This window comes from Quercus lobata, chromosome 5 (assembly GCF_001633185.2).
Source record: "Quercus lobata isolate SW786 chromosome 5, ValleyOak3.0 Primary Assembly, whole genome shotgun sequence".
Classification (NCBI taxonomy): domain Eukaryota; kingdom Viridiplantae; phylum Streptophyta; class Magnoliopsida; order Fagales; family Fagaceae; genus Quercus; species Quercus lobata.
In genome coordinates this window covers 53,816,576-53,840,306 of record NC_044908.1, presented here as the reverse complement: position 1 = coordinate 53,840,306, position 23,731 = coordinate 53,816,576, and the positions used below count along the sequence as shown (strand labels likewise).

General features: G+C 34.0%; 1 protein-coding gene across 5 annotated transcripts; it reads left to right on the top strand.

Annotated features, from left to right (window-relative positions):
• The first annotated feature begins 1,994 nt into the window (after positions 1–1,994).
• LOC115991729 (ABC transporter C family member 12-like) lies at positions 1,995–23,005 on the top strand. 5 transcript variants are annotated; one of them, XM_031115603.1, is made up of 28 exons: positions 1,995–2,083; positions 2,433–2,879; positions 3,151–3,329; positions 4,192–4,231; positions 5,402–5,558; positions 6,074–6,188; positions 6,275–6,355; positions 6,457–6,481; positions 7,099–7,155; positions 8,192–8,257; positions 9,074–9,148; positions 9,289–9,396; positions 9,503–9,637; positions 11,164–11,270; positions 11,351–11,444; positions 12,458–12,625; positions 12,910–13,050; positions 14,129–14,329; positions 14,467–14,565; positions 14,683–14,835; positions 15,709–16,094; positions 17,594–17,774; positions 18,149–18,472; positions 19,051–19,807; positions 20,313–20,434; positions 21,187–21,432; positions 21,644–22,067; positions 22,628–23,005. In XM_031115603.1, exons 2-28 carry the CDS (start codon positions 2,547–2,549, stop codon positions 22,732–22,734), a joined length of 4,881 nt encoding a protein of 1,626 aa, XP_030971463.1. In that variant the 5' UTR covers positions 1,995–2,083; positions 2,433–2,546; the 3' UTR covers positions 22,735–23,005. The 5 variants fall into 5 exon arrangements, 4 of the variants coding, with proteins under 4 accessions (XP_030971463.1, XP_030971464.1, XP_030971462.1 ...); XM_031115604.1 differs by lacking the exon at positions 1,995–2,083 and adding an exon at positions 2,109–2,196; XM_031115605.1 differs by lacking the exon at positions 1,995–2,083 and adding an exon at positions 2,203–2,347.
• Positions 23,006–23,731: the final 726 nt, after the last annotated feature.

Below are 23,731 nucleotides of genomic sequence, written 5' to 3'. Positions count from 1 at the left end.
ACTCGTTTCCTTTCGTGCGCCGCTGCTGCATGATCTCATTCACACCCAAAAACGAAGACAATTCCAAAACCCCATCCACATGCATGACCATGAACTAGTCTAACCCAGCATTTACAAAAATGCTGATACTCCAGCCAATTTCACAACTATTTGATGTAGCCAATTGTGACTTGTGAGTGGTGAAAAAAAAAATATCAAGTCTATGTAAAAAATACGAACAATTAATCGTAATAGGTCATGTAAAATGATTGTAAAAAGTGTATTTCAATTGATTCAATATGTTAAGTTTTTAATGGTTGAATAAAAAATCTGAAACTTAATCCCAAATAATTAATGCACTACTTTTGGGCTGATCTGGATTTGGGAGTTATTTTTTGAGATAGATGTTAGGCATAAAGTTGTCGACAACAGAAACGATTCCTTTTCAAAATGCACAGATTCCTCTCCTCCACTAGGTAGATTAGAAAAAGCTAAACTCCATTCAAATGATTGGAGATACATAACTTTCTCCTATATAAAAATATGTAACTTTTTATATGGTTGGTTAGGGCCTTAAATTTTAATTGAGAAGCATACAAAATAGTTACTTCAATTTTTTATAAGTATAACCCTCTCAGTAGGCTCTAATCTAACTCTTGGTATATTAATGTATGAATAAAGTTGCCCTAGATAGTATAAAAACTCAGTCCGGATAGATACTAAAATCTGGAGATTCGAGAGTAACTAATATAACTAAGGTTGCTGGGACTTAGTGAGTTCATTTATTAAAAAATGGTTATTTTTGAGTGGACATGGTTGTTGGTGATGTGTTTATAGAGCCAAAAATGCAGATATTTTTTTTTTTTTGTAAACAGTGTTGTCTTGTTTACAATCATGTGGTAGTGATTGTTTTCTTCCCCCAGTCCTTTTCCTACTATATAAGAAAATACAATTGCCTTCGTAAGCCCTGACGTTTGCATTTGTACTTATGTCATGATTGACACTGCCATTTTCTGCTTTGCTTGCTTTCTGGTTTGTCATCAATTACTACTACTATCATTATTGATTGGACAATGTTTATTATGCTGTACACACTCAGAAATGTACTCAAAATCGTATATTGCTGACCTTTTTTTTTTCTTTTTTTTTTGGGGGGGGGGGGGGGGGTAAATAGTATCATCTTGAAGTCACCATTTTAATGCATTTCAAGGTTGTGTAAGAATGTGTTTAATAGAAGTTTCTAAAAAGAAAAAAAATTAGAGGGTGTGTATTAATATTTTTCCTTATTTATTTATGGTTTTTTTTGTCAATTTTTTTATTAATTTTTTTTTCTTTAAATAGAGTGAAATTGTGTACAAAACTACAAATATAATATAAAAAGCATATAAATACGATAATTTTATGTATGTAAACCAATAAATTATTGACACATTTTCTTTCTCAAAAAAGTGTGTATTAACACATAATTAAATAAATATTTATTATTTGCTTGATATGTAGCCTTGAGATACTTAAGAAGACATTTTTTTTTTTTTAAGTAATGATAGTCATTCACTATTGGACACTCGCCGAATACACTGGCACATAGTGCGAAATCGTGTTGTGAAATCGCGTTTTTAAAACATGATTTAAAAAAAAGAGATGCTACGGTTACAACATTTTTATAACAAATCATAGGTGATTAGTTGTTATTGGTTCAAATTTCGAATTAACGGTAAGATTACTTTTTTACCCCAATAATAACAACTAGTAATAACTTGTCACTTAAAATTTATTGTAAAAATGTTATAAATATTGTAGACATATTATTTCTCTTAAAAAAAAAAAAAAAAAAAAGTATATACCGAGCATGCAATAGCTAACATGAAATAAGATTTTTCATTTATATTTTTTTACGAGGTTTACCTCTAGCGGTCGCTACTGACGAGACGAGGTTTAACTTACTTTCAACTTCAAACTAAGATTATATATAATCAATTATGCATGCCATAACGCATCAAAAAAAAAAAAAAAAAATTATGCATGCCATAAAGTCGCTTATAGAATCTCTTGCGTATGTTTGACTCTGTTTGGTCCATTCCTGACAATAACTCAATCTTTGGAGGTAATGCTCTCATTGTCAGTTATGGCTTTCTTGTTCTTGTTTTTTCTTTTCAGTACTGGTTTATGTAAAAACTGGAACTACATTGCATAAACCTAAGAAAACATATGAATCAGGTTTCTGTATTCATTTCTTGTCCTCTGTCTTCTTGTCAGCAATAAATGGAAGAAGATTGAATTTTTCTTTCACTTTTTTTCTCTGTTGTCTGTTCCTTGATAGAATTTAAATTAGCATTTGCAGGATAGAGATGGGTTTCTTTTCTTTCATGTATTGATGGGTTCAAACTTAAAATATTTGGTGTTGTATTACTTCTTTTCGGTTTGAATATGAGTATGGTTTTCTATTGTTGCAGGGAATTGGGTTAGCACAAAACTCTATCAAACACCCTCTAGTTGTTTCTAGCAAAAGAAAATATGAGTTTGTAATGTGGCCTTGCAATTGAAGATTTGTGAAATAGGGACTGAATATGGCTTTTGAGCCGTTAATTTGGTATTGTCAGCCTGTGGCAAATGGGGTATGGACCAAAGCAGTAGATAGTGCTTTTGGCTCATACACACCTTGTGCAATTGACTCTCTAGTGATCTCCATTTCTCACTTGGTTCTCCTTGGCCTGTGCTCTTATCGGATATGGCTGATAAAGAACAATTCCAAAGCCATTAGGTATCGTTTGACGTCAAATTATTACAATTACATGTTGGGATTGTTGGCTGGTTATTGCACTGCTGGACCTTTATTAAGGTTGATGATGGGGTTTTCAATCTTTAACCTGGATGGACAGACTGGTTTTGCTCCTTTTGAGGTGAGTTTTCATATTGTCTTAATAATGTTGCATGTTATCTTCCTCATAACATGGCATTTTCAAATCTTAGCATGTTATGCAAAATTAAACGTATTTGAAATTTGATATCTTTTAGCTTCAATTCACTGTGAAATGTTTAACCTGTACAATTTTAGTTTGATAATTTTTATCTCTAATTCCGGCCGGAGGCAATTGTAATATTATGATAGTAACATGTTAAGTCAACTTGACTTGAATTTGCAAAATGATTTTTTTTTTTCTTCTCTTGTAGAAAATTTCTTTGATCATTGAGGCTGTTGCTTGGTGCTCCATGCTGGTAATGATTGGCCTGGAAACTAAGATTTACATTCGGCAATTTCGGTGGTTTGTACGGTTTGCAGTCATCTATGTTTTGGTAGGGGATGCTGTGCTGCTCAATCTTATTCTTTCAGTGAGCAGTTACTACAGTAGGTTGGTTTTTCTTTCATTCATTAAGTGCAATCCTCACATAGAAAATTCGGAGTGGCCTCTGGTTTATTAAAGAAATGCTAGTTCCCTTTTCTTTCTTTCTTTTTTTTTTTTGGGGGGGGGGGGGGGGGGGTGTGGGGGAGGTTTCTCAAGTGTCTTGAGAAAGTTGCATGTACGTGACCCTCTTGACAATTTGATTTTGAGGAATTATTTGAAATCAGCTGTGAATAATCTGTTATATATGGAAAATCCAAGATTGATTTTAGAGTAAGAGAAGTAATGCTTGTCTGAAAAATGGATGGTTATTGTGTTAAAGTTGTCCAGAATAAATCAAAAAATGTAAGTCAGGACTTGTACTAACAAAGCAGGGGTAATCTGGGATTTCTCATTGTAAATCAAAGATCTGGAACAATATTCATGCATATATACCCTTGAAATATTTACTTACAGGGACAAGAATTAAAAAAAAAACATTAGCAACAATTATAGTTGAATATCATGTTTAGCCCCTGACCATCCTACTTCCTCATGTTAATTTCAGTGGTCAATGTTAATTTGCTAGAAACTTTAAATAACATAAAGTTATTTTTTAAGAGCTAATTAAATATAAACACACACACACACACACACACACACACAAACGTTATGATTTTAATTTTGCACCTTTATCACCTATCATTACTACAAAAATAACAAGTTTCAGTTTGCACCTCAACAAGAATGCTAGCAGATTCCACTTAAGTAATCATTATGGCTATTGCATATAGGATACATGTCTTATTGGTGGCACTGTTTTCTGGAGTGGGATAACTTTTATTCATGCTGGATGCCAATGCATACTTACAATTATATTTTAATCATGCAGATCTACACTGTATTTGTACATAAGTACAGTTTGCTGCCAGGTTTGTTCCTTCTCTTTTACCGCCTCTAATGGTTGTAGGTCTATAACCTCTTCTTATGTTAGTTTTCATATGTGCTGTTTACCCTGTCGTAATTCTAAATGGTCTGTGGATGAAGGCTAAGAATTGGCTGTAGAAGCTTTGTACAGATCTTAGGCTCTGTGTCAAGCAGTTAATAGTCACTTATCAATGCTTGGAAGGCTTGAGGGACATGGGTCTGGGACTAAAGAAATATAAAGGAAGCAACTAAATATCCTAATCTAAATATGAGCATAAAATGGATGATGATATTATAGATTTATAATGGAAAGTGTAAGCGTGAATTCGTAACAAGTGCATCAAAGTTGTATCATTCCTTGCTATGCTCCACTTTTTAAAATGAATTTGTGAGAAAAATATTAGTGTGGCCATTTAGGTAGCCTTTCTGGTTCCTGAAGGAAGGCATTGGACACGTGGATTTTGGCATCTTTTTACATCTATAGGATAGTGCTAGTAAGAATGGAAGTTCTAGTCTGGGTCCTTAAGGCAAGCTGGCCTGCATTTCTGAACCTTGTCTTTAAAATTCTGATTAGAAACTGTATCCCAAAAGGCATAAGATATTAGGAAATTGGCCCTTGCATATCTGAATCCACTCTTAAGCCGTCTTTATCAGAAATTATTTGTCTCGCAAGCTAAGATCAACAATGTTTATCAGGCTCACATATACACCATCCCTCTCTCCATCAGGGCTGCTCAATAGCAAAACAAACAGTGAGCCTTGCATGTGTTAATTAATAGAAGAACTTAACGGGATGGGGGTCACAAAGACTTGAACCAAGGGCCTCAATGACAATCTAGATTTGGTTTAATGTTAGAAACCAGCTATCTCAAAAGTTGAAGCAATAACAAAGTGGGAGCTCACATACACACCAATACTAACAATTCTGACAGGCCTGTAGACCTGGACTAGTTCCAACTTTATACTTAGTAGGTCATCACAACAACTTCTTGAGAACTAATGCAAACTGGGCCAACATTTGGATTAAGAGATCCTATCTTTGTCATTGATAGTCACTTCACATTTTACCATGGTAAAAACAATTACCTTCAGTAGATATTTTGAATCTTGGCTTTTCTTTATAATTCCAAAACATGTCATTACATTTCTTACTTGTATCTATTGTTCTGATACAGGTGTTGTTTGGAATTCTTCTTGTTGTTTATGTTCCTAATCTGGATCCTTATCCGGGTTACAGTATGATGCATGCTGAGCCTCTTGACAACTGCGAATACGAAGCTATTCCTGGAGAAGAGCAGATTTGTCCTGAGAGGCATGTCAATATATTTTCCAGTGAGTACTTACTAAAACTAAACGGTCCTTAATGCCAGGAGTTATAGTATATCCTACTGGTTCTTCACTTCTTCAGTTATTGGCTTTTTGTTGAGGAGGGAGCAATTAAAGCAATACACGTAATAGACTAAAAAGTGGTATGCACTTGTTAGTTGTGTTGGTGCAGGACTTTAATCTCTAGGTGTTCTATTTGATGCACCAGAACAGAGAAAAAAAGAGCGAACCCATTTATGATCCTAGTTGTTGTGTCTTTACACCTATCTAGTCGTTTCTCGTGTTTTCTTGGTAAATGAAAATAATGTTGTGAAACAGGCAATATAAGCATCTTCCAGGTTCTTCTAAATTTATTGGTTCTTATTTTTGGGACGGGGGGTGGAGTTGGGGGGGGGGGTAAGGAGGGGATAGAGATGTCTTAGGATGGAAGAAAGGGTTTCGTACTTTCATCACTTTTACCATGATGGAAGATCGGACCTCCAATTACCTTGACTTGCTTACATTTGGTTAATTTTCTGTAGGAATATATTTTGGATGGATCACTCCACTCATGCAGCAGGGTTACAGAAAACCTATCACTGAAAAAGATATCTGGAAGTTGGACACATGGGATCGGACCGAGACACTTAGTAGAAAGTTAGCATCATGTTGCCATTATTTCATGTGCCTCTTAACAAATTCATAACCATTGTGAAACATGTTTGACAGTGTTGATTTTGCAGGTTCCAGAGATGTTGGATTGAAGAATCTCAAAAGTCAAAACCGTGGCTTTTAAGAGCATTGAATAATAGCCTTGGTGGAAGGTATGACATATATATATATATATATATTTTTTTTTTTTTCTAGATTTTGATGAAACTCTAAGATTTCTGATATGTGATTGGATTTTAAATGTTTTATGTAGGTTTTGGCGGGGTGGCTTCTTCAAGGTAATGATCTCATTCCCTTTGTCCCCCTCTCCTCCTTTCCTTTTCCATTTTGTCAAGGATTGTTCAGGATGGCATTGTTGCTCACGAATTCATTCATTAACTGCATACAATATCTCTTGAAATTTTGTATGCAATCTACTGTTTTGTTGCAAAAAATCATCTTTTATCTTTCAACATTTGAAGGTCACAACTAATTTGAATAATGCCTTAATCTGTTAAATAATTATGTACGATATATAATTCATAAACTGAAATAATTGAATGGATATTGGTGTGCATCGACAGATGTAAATTAGATATTACTAAACGAGGACTTCTCTATGGATGCTTATGCATAGGCATCTGTTCTAAAGTTTACTCATGAATGGATATTGGATCTTAAATTTTGTATACCAAATAGAATTTCACTAAATAAAATAATTTCAATAAATTCTCATGCATTGGTCTTGATTTATGGAGATCTGGCACTTATCTTATTTTGTAGATTATATAAAATTTAAAGTTTCCTTTTGAATGCAACAAGAAAGATTTAATCGGAACAGTATTAAAAGTGAAACACAATTCTGTATTTGATGACATTTTGGGAGCTAATTAATTTTTCATTGAACATTTTGTAGATTGGCAATGATCTTTCTCAATTTGTGGGGCCAGTTCTATTGAACCAACTCTTACAGGTCTGTTACTTTCTTGCAACTTAATTGATAAATGATGTTATTTCAAATTATTTACCGCCTAAAAAGGGTGTCTGTCTTCTATATAAATTTAATTAATTCTCATATTAAAAGGCTGTGTTTGTTGAAATCTGAAGCATTGAACACTGATCCATGTTTACTAGATCAAATTTAAGACCTCATAGGTCTTATGATTGGACAAGCTTACAACCTCAGTTTATGAGCCTTAGTTTCATAATGAATATGGAAATTTTTATTATATAGTAAATAATAAAGAAGTTGGAAGCAAGAATGGTCATCATTTCTGTTAAATTATCATTCGCAAAAGCTTAAACTATTGGGACATGGTAAATTTAATCATTTTAATAGGTGAGACCCAACATGTAGGATTTTAAATGGGAGGTGAGTGGAGGAGACAAGAATCAAACATAGGACCCTTTGGAATATGGTAAATATTGGAATAAAAAGCTTAAACTATTGGAATATGGTAAATATAATCATTTAATCACATACTTCTAACAATTTCTAAAGGGGAATAAAAATTAGGAGCTTCATTTCCCAAGAAATTTAAGTCAAGTGTGTAATTTTGAAATGGCTGTTAGAAAGATGGTCTATAAATAATGTAGATGTCAAGAGCCTTGTAGCTCAATTGGCACTTCCTGGGTTCAAATCCCCCTTCCCCGACTTTTGAATTATGAAAAATAAAATAAAACAATGCAGACCATGCAAAGGAAGGAAATGAAAAGTTATGGTTTCAGAAACATAAAAAAAATGTCTATTAGCCCATAACACTTGCACCCTGCAAAATCCTTATATCCAAAGAATTATCAAGTTGAAGTATAGACCATTTTTGGTTGCTAAGATCGATTCATTCTTGACATTATTTTCTGTGATGATGAGAAAGATTGGACATGAATAAAACTACCTTAGTTTGAGATTATTCTGCATTCTCAGTTCTGTTACGGTTTAGCTATAAGATGAACCTTGTTTTGAGGTTTTGGATCATAAAAGTTCATAACTTTCTTGTTACTGCCTGCAGTCCATGCAACGAGGGGATCCAGCTTGGATTGGTTACATCTATGCCTTCTCAATTTTCGCTGGGGTGGTATGAATTCTACTCATACTATCAATATTGATATTTGAAAAGTTGCTCTTGTGACTAGGTTTTTTGTGGAAAATTATAGCTGATCAGCAACATTAGTCAGAAGGGGAGACATATATTTAAGTGAAAGGCACTCATGAGAATGATTTTAAATGTATTACATAAAGGGTAGCAGATGAGGTCTAGCTCAAATGGCACCTCCACTTGTAAGAGTAAGGTGAAGGGTGAGGTTGTGGGTTCATAACCCACTGGGAGAGTGTGTAACTTGCAGGTTAAAGATATGTTTATGTGAGAAGTGTACCTTGAATACGTAATGGGCATTGTTGGATTACATTTTGGGATTGTTTCTTTAAGTTGCATTTATGATTCATCTTCAACATATTACGAGGATTTCTGGAGGTAGGAGTGTTGCAGGGATTTTCTGTGAAATCTTTCCATGTGGAAAATTTTCTTGTAAATCAATAGCATGGCCGTACTTCATTGACAGTGTATAATAATTAAGTATGGTTCTTTTTTTTTATATGGTAGATTTACTTCAATAATTATAGTGAAGCATGTTGCTTTCTGGTTGGTTAAAAATTTTATTACTCATTGAATGAAGTGTCTATTATTCATTGATTTTTATACTTGCAGTCATCAAATTATGGCTTGGTGAGAAGACAACTGCATTTATTAGTATATTTTTTTTGTCAAATGGCAGTAGAAAGAACTTTTGCTTACCTCTGAGAAAAGATACTAGTAGTTGACTTTGGAGCATTGTTTTGTGATTGGTCTATATTTAGATTAAAAGAAGATTGACTAATTGTTTATTTATTTCAGTCACTTGGTGTGCTATGCGAATCTCAGTATTTTCAGAATGTTATGCGTGTTGGTTTTCGGCTGAGGTCAACTTTGGTAAAGTTTTTTCTGTGTTAGAAATCTTATTGTATATGGCACTTTTGTTTCTGTAGACTTTCAGCCTTAATTGCCTCTTTGGTTGGGTCTAGCCTTGCAACTCACGTTTCAGTTGAAGAAGTGACTATTTCTAATTATAGGTGGCTGCAATTTTCCGCAAGTCTTTAAGACTAACACATGAGGGTCGCAAGAATTTTTCCTCTGGAAAGATAACCAATATGGTGACGACTGATGCTAATTCACTTCAGGTATCCTCTAACTCGGTGAATATGCATGCTGGAAAAAATTTGACCATATTATAATTATTTTGGGGAAGGGGCATGACTGAATTAATATGTTCCTTATATTGTTCAGCAAATATGTCAACAACTTCATGGATTATGGTCAGCTCCATTTCGTATTGTTGTAGCTATGGTACTTCTTTACCAGCAACTAGGTGTAGCTTCACTTCTGGGATCATTATTGCTAGTTCTCATGGTCCCTATACAGGTCAGAAGACCTTATTTTCTATCCTATTCTGATAAAATGGGTTGATTGCATGGTTCTTTACTATTTTTCCAATTTTGTGATGATCTTTTTTTTTTTGCTTGTTTGTTTTCCTAGTAGTAATTTTGTGCAAATATTCTTTATTTATAATTTCAAATTCCATAATCTGACCCAAGCTCAAATTTACCAAACTATTTGGTGCCACTGATGCATCCCTAATCCTAAAACTATTAATGTGATGTTTTTATCAGAAAACCCAACGACCTCAACACTAGTGACAAAAGAAAGTTAATGTGTTGGTAGAAAAATTGAGAGAACAATGAAAAGAGGTTCATAGATTGGCACTAAATAGACACTCAAAAAGGAACAGTCCTCAGCCTCTGAGAAAAGAAAACAAACCAGACTTAATCTTCAACAAAAGCCCTTTGAGACCCTTAGGCAGACTGAAGAACAGCTCTGAAATTTGAAGTCCAGTTTTTAGGTACTCAGAAATAACACAGAATTAGTACAGTTTTATATGATTTTTACCAACAACAACAAATAAGATGTCTTAGGACATTGACTCTGTCTCTTGGACTCTTTTATTTCTTTGACAGTAGACATTAATTTTATCTAATTTTTCTCTGGCTAACTCTTGATCTGTCAAGGACTGGTTTCATAATGGCAACTACAACTTTAGTGCTTGCTGCATTAATCATATAATACAATTTAATTTTCTATCTATAAGGTCACATCTAGTTTTCTAGCGTACTGCAAAGACATTCTGGGTTTGATAACAACGATGATTTAGTACTTTTAAACCTTATATTTGTAGATTATATTTCTCACTTAGATTTGTGATACTAATTGATTTTTCTATTTATATATTCTTTATAAAAATTTAGAAATTCTTATAACTTCGCAATGAATTACTCTAAATTTGTACTAAGCTTGATACACATTATTGGCCCACTGCCTAACATGGTAATTTCTTCTGCCATGCAACATGTGAGGCCTGTATTTGGATTGATAGTTACTCAGGGGGCCTACTTTGAGAGGGGTTTTAGTTTATGCTAAGTTTGATTGGTTACAAACTGTTTTCATATTAACTGCTTATAAAGTCTTACATTATTGTTTTAAATTGTTAAATTATTAATTCTCTCATAAGCTTAAGCTATTGGGATATGATAAATCTAATTATTTAACCACACAATTCTAACACCTGTCTCTCACATGTGGGCCGAAACTATCTTTTTAATAGGTGAGACCCAACACGTGAGATTTTAAATGGGAGGTAGAGTGGAGGGGACTGAGATTGAACTTAGGACTTTTTACTTTGATACTATGTTAAATTACTAATTTTGACCAAAAGCTTAAACTTTTGGAAAAATCTGTAATTTAACAATTTTGCAAAAATTATTATGGTTTATATAGACAATGGAACTTGAGTTTGTTAATTTTTACCTGAACTATAATTAGTATGAGTTTTCCTTATTCCATACAATGTCTCTGATGAAAGCTCATGTTTCATGATTAACTTGTGAGAACAGACTGTTGTGCTTAGCAAAATGCGGAAACTGACCAAGGAAGCACTGCAGTGGACTGACAAGAGAGTTGGCCTCATGAATGAAATTTTGGCAGCCATGGACACTGTGAAGTATGGTTAATTTAAGAAAGTTTTATGTTGTTCCGTGCATGACACTGTTTGTTTTGATAATATGCTGAAATGTATTCCAGATGTTATGCTTGGGAGACAAGCTTCCTATCTAAAGTTCAAAGCATAAGGAATGATGAGCTGTCATGGTTCCGCAAAGCACAATTACTATCAGCTGTATGGCTCAAAACATAATCTTGGAAAATTTCTTCTTGCTCCTATCTAGTTCAAGAATGTCGAAAGCAAGATGATGTTACTATTTGCTTTTTTAAATTCCTCATCATCACTGTTGACATGTAGTGTATTTAGCACTACTGCTTGAGTTACATAGAAACCAAATTTGGCTGACTGCATACTGCAAGTATGATTGCTGTAGAGAAAATTGATTATTTTGTCTGGCTACTAACTATGCTTCCACAGTAGCATTGATGATCAGCAAAAATTGGTCGTTATGGTTAAATGCTTACCAATTGTTGTTTTTCAAGGCTTTTGTACTTAGGGCCACCTGATAGATTGCATATGCAGATATATAAAGTACTGGGAAGATATATTATTTTGGAACACCGGAACTTTATTGTTGTTTATAAAAAATTATGATGCATATGTTAACATGATTTGGTTCTCTCAAATGTAACATTTACATAGTGATCTTGATTGGTACAATAAATGTTACCCATAGTTGACTTATAATGACTAAATTCATGATCTATGATCAATTTAAAACCAATGATGAGGCAATTTGAGACCACCAACAGCATATGCATCAATTCCTTTATATGGTGAATTGTAAATATTAACTTACTGATTGTCTCAAAAGCTTAAGCTATTAGGAAATGGTGTATTTAATCATAATTCTAACAGTCCTCCTCATGTGCGGGGTCTAAACTCCCCCTTAAAAACTGGGGCCCAACACTTGGGATTTTTAACATTTTAAATAGGAGGTACAGTAAAGACAAGGATCGAACTTATAATCTCTTGCTTTGATACCGTGTTAAATTACTAATTTTCCCAAAAACTTAAATTATTAAGAAATGATGAATTTAATCATTTAACCATAGTTCTAATAGTAAATTGCACTGGATACAACATGACATCTCATAATCTGTATAAATGAGCTTGCATTTTGTGTTCTGTATGTCTTCATTCTTAGCTTTTATGTTCTTCTGACCAGCTAAATGCCCTCTTTGCAGTTTAACAACTTTATACTGAACAGCATCCCAGTTGTCGTAACAGTGACCTCTTTTGGTTTGTTCACTTTGCTTGGTGGGAATTTGACCCCAGCACGGGCATTTACATCGCTTTCTTTGTTTTCAGTGCTGCGATTTCCTCTGAACATGCTTCCCAACTTATTAAGTCAGGTCTGTCTATTGTATCTATACCTTTTGTATGTAACATGCATCCTACGAGACAACTAATATAGCATATTGTGTAAAATTCTATGCTTCAATTATATAGTCTGCCTTTTGGGATTAAATCCCATTGATGTAGCTCTGCAAATTCATTGGTTATGCTAGCCTTTACTGTTTCAGTGTGCATTTTGACCTTTGCCTTGATACAAAGTTATAAGCAAATATTGTATTTTTACATGACCAATTTATCAGCAGTTATTCTTTGAATTACTCATGCTATTCTAGTTTAACAGGTTGTAAATGCTAAAGTGTCATTACAACGCTTGGAGGAACTATTATTAGCTGAGGAGAGAGTTCTACAACCAAATCCACCTCTTGAACCTGGGCTTCCAGCTATTTCTATCAAGGATGGGTACTTTTCATGGGATTCAAAGGTCAACTTTTAGTAGTATTTATTTTTTAAGTGAAACACCTCGTACTTTTAGTAATCACGTCAGATTTTCTTTTTATGGTTTATATAAAAATATGTTCATTCCTTTGGACCACATTTCTACTAGGGTTTCAGTACTTGATATGGAAAATCATGTCAAATGAGAGGTAAACAAGATGCATGGCTAGAAGAGGAAGTGAATCATAAGATAACAATAGGGTGGATGAAGTTGAGAAGTGCATCAAGAGTATTATGTGATTATAGAATACCCATGGTTAAGGGGAAATTTTTTTAAGAATGCTATAAAATTTGCTATGCTCTATGGTATTAAATGTTGGGCTGTTAAGAAGCAACATGTTCATAAAATTAATGTAGCTGAAATGATAATGTTTAGCTGGATAAGTTAAACACAAGGAAAGATAGGCTTTGAAATGAGGAAATTCAATTAAAGATAGGGTTGGCACATATTGATGAAAAGATGAGGAAGAGTCACTTGAAATGGTGTGTGGTCTTGTGTAGATGAGAGAATTAATGCACCAGTGAAAGCAATGAGTTCATTTAAGGTGAGGGAACGAACAAAGGTAGAAGAAGACCTAAAATAACATTAGTAGAAATAATAATAAATGACATGTCAATTAGAGAGGTAATAGAAAGTATAACTTTGGATAGAATAGGATGGTAGAAAAGAATACATTTGGCTGACCATAGATAAGGGGGAGCTAGTAGAAATTGTTCATGGCCCACAGAGAGGTAATGACTCACATGTGAGGGGGAGATGGTTGGCCATACACGTGTGAGTGAAATCTTACATTAAATAATAATGAGGAGCAAGTGGTTAATATAACATAGTTTGACCCAAGCTTATAAGCTTTAGCTTTGTGTGTTAAGTGTTGTCCATTTAGATTATACTAACTACTCAATTTGAGTCTCCATAAGGTGTTATCTCTACACCAAGACCAAATTACCCCTTGCCAATTGCCATTACTTTTTCTCATTTTTGTGATAATGTTAGAGTTTGTTGACTCTTAAGTGTGCTTCTTTCCTATTTGTATTAGCATTCTTAACATTCCTATTCTATACAGGCAGATAATGCCACATTATCAAATGTCAATTTGGACATACCAGTTGGCAGTTTAGTTGCAGTTGTTGGTGCCACCGGAGAAGGAAAGACATCACTAATATCGGCAATGCTAGGGGAGCTGCCACCTGTGGGAGATTCAAGTGTTGTTATCAGAGGAACTGTCGCCTATGTACCTCAAATTTCATGGATTTTCAATGCTACAGTGAGTTGCAGCTTGCTTATATTCTTATTGATATTACATGTCCTATCTACTTACTGCTTTGAAATTCTCCTTGTGTTTTACTCGCAGTTATCTCTTACTACCATGCACCCTCTTGACTTTCAAATTCATTCTTACAGGTACGTGAAAATATATTATTTGGCTCAAAATTTGAACCCACACGATACTGGAAAGCTATTGATGTAACTGCAATGCAGCATGATCTCGACTTACTTCCAGTTAAGTGAATTTAAATAGTCATATCTTTACATTTACTTCTTATTAATAAACCCAAAAAAGTGTAAAAAAAAAGTCCTATTAATGAAATTATATCTTTCTGTTATATTTTCTCTTAGGGCCATGATCTCACAGAGATTGGTGAAAGGGGCGTGAATATTAGTGGTGGGCAAAAGCAGAGAGTTTCCATGGCTAGGGCTGTATATTCCAATTCCGATGTATATATATTTGATGACCCTTTAAGTGCTCTTGATGCACATGTTGCTCGACAGGTAGTATATTTTGTTAATTGGAATAAGATCACCTTAAATTTACTTGTATTCCTACATAGTATATTGCCATAATTATAATTCCTTGAGATAAAGATACACCATTAATTTTGAAAGTAATAAAGTTCTGAAATACTTGAAGTCAATCCAATTTCCCTGTTTCTTAAGTGCAAAAGAAAAATCTGATGCAACACCAAATTCTCCAAGGGATTTGCGGGAAACAATACACTCCATTTGTTTCAATAGAAAATCTTGTGTAAAGATAATTTTCCATGTTTTCCAGTGTTAATAGCATCAGAAAAAAAAAAAAAAGAATTAATGAAAAACTGTTTTTGGTCAACAAAAAAATTATGACTTATTTTTAGAGATTGTTTTCCACTAAATTTTTTTGTAAAACAACTCTATCTCACAGCAAAATAAATAAGGAAAGTTAAGAGATTATTTTTCAACTCATTTAAGGTTGCTACCAAACATTAGAAAATGAGATAGTTTTATAAAAAATACTTTTTGGAAAATAACTCATTTTCTAGAAAATATTATCGTTGAAACAAACAGAGAAAAAAGAAAAAAGAAGAAGAAAAACCTAGGAATCAACACTTAGGGTTATTTAGAGTAAAAAGAAAGACGGAGTAAAAAGAAAGACGAGAAGAAGGATAAAGCCTAGGAGTCAACACCCAAATCAATATACATTTGAAAGGCTAAGCAGAGAACTGAAGAGCTTCTCAATATGCTTCTCTACTTTTTTGTTTCTTATGCAGTCTTATTTTTCTCTTGTTCTTTTAAATTTTGAAAAATTATATTTTTTCCACCAAAATCTTTAAAAGTGATATGCTCTTGAAGCCATATTGTAATATTTCAAGTCATGGTTGTTTCCAGGTTTTTAATAGCTGTTTAAAGGAAGAGTTGCGAGGGAAAACCCGGGTTCTTGTCACAAACCAGCTACATTTTCTGCCTCAAGTGGATAGGATTATCCTGGTCTCTGAAGGCATGATCAAAGAGGACGGAACCTTTGAGGAGCTATCAAAAAATGGTGTTTTATTCCAGAAACTAATGGAAAATGCTGGTAAAATGGAAGAACAAGAGGATGAAAAGGAAGACAACAAAACCTATGATCAGAAAAGCACTAAACCAACTGTCAATGGGCTAGAAAATGATTTTCCAAAAGATGCAAGCCTTAAAAAGAAAGGGAAAGGAGGGAAATCTGTGCTTATCAAGCAAGAAGAACGAGAAACAGGTGTTGTTAGCTGGAACGTTTTGATGAGGTAGTATAGTTTTAATACTTTGATAATTTCCAAAATTATGGAAGATCATCAATTTTTTTGTCGGGTCTTTCTGCTACAACAACAAACAAAACTTAGCACAAAACTAATATATAGATCCCTTTTTCTGCACCTTAAATTTTCTAAATTATGAACTCTAGATCACCCTAACATAATCCAGATATGGAAGTGAAGCCATTTCTAGTCTAATTTGGACCTTGGATGTGACTCAATGTTTTAAATATTACATTTTGTTCAATGTAGAACATGCACTTATGGAAAAAGCTATGTCAGTATTGAACAAAAGGTGGATACTACATGACTGTAGACAAAAACATTTCATGTTTCTTGGAGTAAACCCAAATCTGTAACGCTGATCCTGAATTTTCTTAGAAATAATAATCCAAGTAATAGATAAAACAATTCTATGCTCTGGTTAATTTTTGTAATAATGTTACATACAACCTTTGGTATTTACCCGTATATATCATCCCTAGAACATTATTCAGAAACCATTGCTCTTTAATCTAATTGGAAATATTTTGCAGAATAGTAATATCAGTGTAGACACAAAAAAAGCTCCACCATGTTCATACATGCTAGACATACACCAGAAAATTTTAAAATTATTACATAGTTTAGTGACGGATACCAGGCTTACAAGTGGGGCATATGGGTCCAGTAATGAAGGCGGCAAAGAATTATGTGTGCACATACGTGCGTATGTATATATTTATGTATACATATTGATACATAGATGAATTTACATATGTATACATAGATGAATTTACATATGTATACATAAAAGAGTCATAAAAAAGAAAAGAAACAGAATGAATAGGATGGTGGGAACTAGGAGAGGAGAAATTTTTATCTGCTTCCTGCAGAATAAATACGTGTTATTTCTATTATGCAACATGTAGCAGATGTATGCTAATTTTGGGATTTTAATTCTCCCCTGGAGCCTTCCAAACCCAATTCCAATCAGCTTCTATGCTTTTTTTAAGTCCGAAGCAGAAAATGGTATCTCACATTGAACTCATTTCCTAGGACATATGGTCAATTCTTGTATGAAAACAAATATATTTAAACAAGTTAATGAGGTAGCCAACTTAAAAAAAAAATTAGTGCCTTTTCTTTTTCTGGATCAGCAGTAGCTAGAAAGCATGAACTAGAAATTTTCAGTTATGCAGCTCCAGATAGAGAAGAATGTCGGAAAACAATTCATGTGGCCAAACCCAAGTTGCTATGGTATAAGTTATTGAGTGGGGTTGTGATTGAATGCATAATATGAACCATTCTGCCATTATTAGACCAATCTCTTTTCTGGGTTACCTAAAAGGGCCATGGATGTACTTTTCCTGATTACAGCCACTAACCAATCATCATGAGTCTCTTTTCCTAGAGTGACTGTTTATATAAACTAATCTGTCATTTTATGATTTTTTCCCCTCTTTTGGCAGTCATTTTATGTGATATGTTTGCCTTGGTCCTATCTGCAGGTACAAAACTGCACTAGGAGGCATTTGCGTTGTTATGATACTCTTTCTGTGCTATCTATTAACAGAAGTTCTTCGAATTTTAAGTAGCACATGGTTAAGTTTTTGGACAGATCAAAGTACTTCTGAGAGTTACAGGCCTGGCTACTACATTCTTATTTATGCCCTTCTTTCATTTGGCCAGGTGTGTCTGCAGTTACTAAATAATTGGAAAATGTTTTTTTTTTTTTTTTTTTGGCAAGTAAATTATCCTTTTGCCCGTCTTGATCCTACTGTCTGTTTTTCAACTACTCCAAGGATCTGAAGTTCTTTCAATGAAAATATATTAGTCTTGATAGGTAAAAGAAATATCATTATGAAATATGACTAAACCCAATACAGTGGCAGAAAACATATTAGATGTTTAGGAGGAAGAAAGAACTACATTATCTTTTCCCTTTTCTCTTTGTTCTATATTTTAGAATATCTTAAAAAGTATAATATGAACCAGAAGAAAAATATTAATACATCTGTGATTGGTATATATTATAAAGGCTTATTCATCCTTTACTGATTCAGGTTGCTGTGACACTTGCAAACTCCTATTGGCTGATCATTTCAAGTCTTCGTGGTGCCAAAAGATTGCATGATGCCATGCTACATTCTATTCTAAGAGCTCCAATGATATTCTTCAACACTAATCCAACTGGAAGGATAATCAATAGGTTTGCAAAGGATCTAGGTGATATAGATCGCAATGTAGCCAATTTTATAAATATGTTTATGGGCCAAGTGTGGCAGCTTATTTCAACTTTTGTTCTGATTGGCACTGTAAGCACAATATCGCTATGGTCCATAATGCCACTTCTGATCTTGTTTTATGCAGCCTATCTATATTATCAGGTAGGTTCAGTATACCATTTTGATTTTGTCTTTTGCTCTTTCACATGTTTGACATTGTTTGGACGTGAGATTCTGATTTCTGAGAATTAATGCTGAGAGATTCTATCACTAGGTATCAGCCACTTAGGGTATTGTCATGGAAATATTCATTTTCTCATTTTAGTGCATGTTAAGGGTTTCCTAAATTAAATTATCCATACAACAAGGACTATGTAAACCCAATCTACCCTGTCGGAAGCATGTACCTGAAGAAGGAAAGAAACCATCTATTTACATTATCACCTAGGTTGAGTAAATTTGTTTCCCTTTATCTTGTGAAATTGTTTCTGACAAAAAAATTGGAGGAAAAAAATGTAATAGCACCTAGCCTCGGAAAAAGAGCTTTATTGGCTTGAAAGTGCAAGCCTGGGTTCAAGTACATTAATATTTAACTGTTAGCAAGCAAAATATATATATTCTATGTTTCTAATAATTTCACCTCACCACACCTCACCTCACCTCACCACACCACACCTCACCTCACCTCACTAAGTTCCTATTCCACTTCATTTATTTTTATCGTATATGTTTTATTACAGAGCACATCCCGTGAAGTGAAACGCTTGGATTCCATTACCAGATCTCCTGTTTATGCACAATTTGGAGAAGCGTTAAATGGTTTGTCGTCCATTCGTGCATATAAGGCATATGATTGGATGGCCAACATTAATGGGAAGTCTATGGACAATAATATCAGATTCACTCTTGTGAATATTAGTTCAAATCGTTGGCTCACCATAAGGTTGGAAACATTAGGAGGCGTCATGATTTGGTTGACAGCAACTTTTGCTGTCTTGCAGGATGAAAGAGTGGAAAACCGGGTAGCTTTTGCATCTAAAATGGGTCTACTTCTCAGTTATTCTTTAAATATAACAAGTCTATTAAGTGGTGTTCTGAGGCAAGCAAGTAGGGCTGAAAATTGTTTAAATTCTGTTGAGCGTGTTGGCACATATGTAGATTTGCCTTCTGAGGCTCCAGCTATCATTGAAAGCAACCGTCCCCCACCTGGCTGGCCTTCATCTGGATCAATTGTGTTTGAGGATGTTGTCATGCGTTACAGACCTGAACTTCCTCCTGTCTTGCATGGATTGTCCTTTACAGTTCCTCCAAGTGAGAAGCTAGGGATAGTTGGAAGAACTGGTGCAGGGAAATCTAGCATGCTTAATGCATTATTTCGGATAGTAGAAATAGAAAGAGGACGAATTTTGATTGATGATTGTGATATTGGTAAGTTAGGACTAACAGATTTGCGGAAAGTTCTTAGTATCATACCACAATCACCAGTTCTTTTCTCAGGTATGCATACTTAGGCAGCCTTATATTGCTTTTTAAATTGTTTGAAATGATTATATTTCCTATTTCTGTAATTTTTATTTTTATTATTTATGACCATACAAATGTATTTGTGGTAGTTATTTCAGAAACATTTATGTGCAAACTGAATGGTTATCATATGGTGCATATTTGATTGCTTTCCTCTTAATGACGTATGAAGTGAGTTAGTGTGTCTTTCCCATGGGTTGGTGCATTTGCATTTGTATGTCTAGATGCATATGGTTCTATGTATATGCTTCTTTCTCTTGTTCTCGGGTTATGTTTTGATTTTTTGTACTTAGTAGTGCTCCAACTGTATTCAGCATATGCATGTTGCAAACAGCCAAACTGTTTACACAAGTTGGCTGAATTAGGAAACAAACTTTTGTTTATATGAAATTTAATGCGTCTGATTTTAAAAAATATGTGGTCACAAAACTTCCAAATTTGAAACACATCATTATAATGGTTATCTTATTTTTTCTAGGAACTGTCCGTTTCAATATCGATCCTTTCAGTGAGCACAATGATGCTGACCTTTGGGAGGCCTTAGAAAGGGCAAATTTGAAGGATGTCATCAGGAAGAATTGTTTCGGTCTGGATGCTGAGGTATCCAACTATCCTTACTTAATTTTAATGATCAAGGTTTCTAGGGTTTACAACCTAAAAATGGATTTGTTTTGTACTAGGAGTCTAGGATACATCCTAAATGTGGGTCATTGATTGCACTCCAAGTTATTGTGCTTGTCTTCTTGTAATCCCTTTGATATGTTACCTGTCACTACCAACAGTTTGTAATATAGAACAAACAATGCTAGGGCTAAATTGTATGACATTAGAATTTTTGGTTGCTGGAATTTTCCCTAGAAGCAGTTATTTGTGGGAAATTAGGATTGTGTAGGCAAGGGTTTGTGGTGGAAAAGGCTGGAAAAATAGGTTGGAATGAGGTTTATTTATGGAGCCACAAGGTAGTTCAAAAAAAGACAAGGAAAGGACGAAAGCAGATCGGGTTCATGGCTGTTAACAGTAGTTCATTTTTTTTACCTTTCTATATGATAAGAAAAGAATAATAAATTCATATCAGAAACCATTTTTACATGTGCATCATATAAAAATATTTGAAAGAAATAAAATCGATAAAGAAAAGTGGTGCTTGAAGTGTCTAGTTAAATTTTTGTTTAGTCGTCCTTGACTCCAATTTAATTTTGAAAAGATATAAAGAAAATGCATTCGGTGAGAAATTTAGTTAGAGGAAAGAGGTCTTTTTTTAAGTTACCATTTTGTTTCAACTATAGTACGTTGAAATAAAAGAAGTATTACCAATGCTAACCAGAAAGTACTTTCACTTGAGTTGTGTCAAGGTCTCAGAGGGAGGAGAAAATTTCAGTGTTGGACAGAGGCAGCTGTTAAGTCTTGCTAGAGCATTGTTGCGAAGATCAAAAATTCTTGTTCTTGATGAAGCAACTGCAGCTGTTGATGTTAGGACTGATGCACTTATCCAGAAAACTATTCGTGAAGAATTTAAATCCTGCACAATGCTCATTATTGCTCACAGGCTAAATACAATCATTGACTCTGATCGAATTCTTGTACTTGATGCTGGTCAGGTATGCCCTCATTAAGGCTATTCTTGCAAAAGTGTTCCTACTTGATAGGAATATTTGGGTTTGTAGAATATTAACCCTGCAACTTATAGGATCCATAAAACAAGATTGAGCAGCCAAACACAACAATCAGCTGGCAAATTTCATGCTGATGTAAATATTGATCTTTCATTTGTTTTTGATCTCAGTTAAGACTTTGTACCATTGATTTCAGGTTTTAGAATATGATACTCCAGAGGAACTTCTATCAAATGAAGGAAGTGCATTCTCTAGGATGATCCAAAGTACAGGGCCTACAAATGCTCAGTATTTACGTAGCTTAGTATTCGAAGGTAAAGAAAACCAGTCCAGTCAAGAAGAAACCAAGCAGCTAGATGGCCAAAGGAGAAGGCTGCCTTTGTCCCGCTGGGCTGCTGCTGCCCAGTTTGCCCTAGCTGTTAGCCTCACTTCTTCCCAAGATGACCTTCAGAGGTTACACATTGAAGACAACAACAATATACTCAAGAAAACAAAGGATGCAGTTATAACACTGCAGGGAGTTTTGGAGGGGAAGCATGACCAAGTTATAGATGAGACACTAAATCAATACCAGGTTTCTACAGATAGATGGTGGTCTTCTCTCTACAAAATCATTGAAGGTCAGTTTTAATATCTCAGCATACACAAGTTCCATCTGCGGGCTTTTATGTAAATATATGCTTACTCCCATGGAAGCTTTTCATGTTTCAGAATTTGTATACGGTGCTTCTAGTAATGGCTCATTTGTTTTTTTTTTTCTTCATTACTTAACCAGAAATTATTATATTCTCAGCATTTATATCTTGTTATATTTGCTTATCTGCAAGTTCAATCAATACTTAACCATATGAACTCAAACTCAATTGTTAATGTAACTGTTTTGGTAAGATATATTAATTAAGTCTGTTTGCCTTCGTATTCACAATATTTGAAACATATTTTAGCTCTTAAGTTTAGATAATCTTTTTTTTTTCCCTCTTCATTATTTTGGGAACCCTCTATGATCTTGATGAATCGAATTTTCCCAAATATGGAGAATATATTATTGAACTTAGTTTCCTTTTGTTTTTTACTCTAGAAGACATTTTTATTGGAATTCTTAATTGATTGGAAAACTTTTATAGTTGAAGAATAAATATGTTCACAGATGCTTTTCTCTAATATTAGCTTTTTGTTGCAGGTCTTGCTGTGATGAGCAGGTTAGCTCACGACCGGCATCAACAATTAGAATATGATTTTGAGGGTAGATCTTTAGATTGGGACCATGTTGAGATGTTGGAACAATGACAACAACTTGATACTTACAATGTCTTGTTGATTGAGAGGAGGAATCAGTAATATAGAGTATAGACAGCTATATCTTATAATCATTTATGTAGAATAATATGTGGCTGTTCCCAATTAATGTGTTGATGTCTTGATGATCCATATCCAACCCCAGCTTTTGGGATTAAGGTCTTGTTAATGTTGTAAACTTTTGGTTATACAGATGTTGTTAGCTGGTGCAATGTTTCATTATCAATCCAATAATATTTGAATGTAGCTTCTATGTTTTTCATGCAAAGGTAATAAATGATTGACTAAAGTACACTTTTGGCGAGTTTTGATTTGTTTCATTTTCCTACAAGAGGCTCTTCTAGTGAAATATTTATCAAAAATCAGAAACCATTCCAAAACTCCAGTCCCCCATGCAGGGGCGGAGCCAGAGGGGGGCGAGAGGGGGCACTTGCCCCCCCTGACTCCACCTAAAATGTCCATTATACATGCTTATGTAAAGTTGATTTAGCTCCTGACAGAATAGAAAAACAAAGAAACAGTTTCCCTAAACCAACAGTACATGATATGAAATAAATAATAAAAAAACAAATCTTCCAATTGAGAAAATCTAGAGACACAACAAAATCTTACAATATTTTCACAATACTCTTTTTTTAGTTGAAATGAATTTCAGAATAATTTATTTTATTTTATTTTGACCAATGATGTACTAACACCTTAATTTACTATAAAAATATTGTGAGATTTTGTAATGTTACTAAAACAATTCCTCCCACTTTAAACAATCTGACACAAAATAAATGCCACCAAACAAAACTTGTTAAAACTGTTTACACTTTTGACCAATTAAAACTCTTTTTATCTTTTTCTTTTTTCACTTATCTAATAATAATGTCTTGTATGGTACTAAAGCATTAAAATGTCCATTACTTTTTTATCCTTCGTCTCTTCCATTTTCATAGTTTCAAAATTTGAGTCTCTACCATAAATCCAAAATTTTAAATAA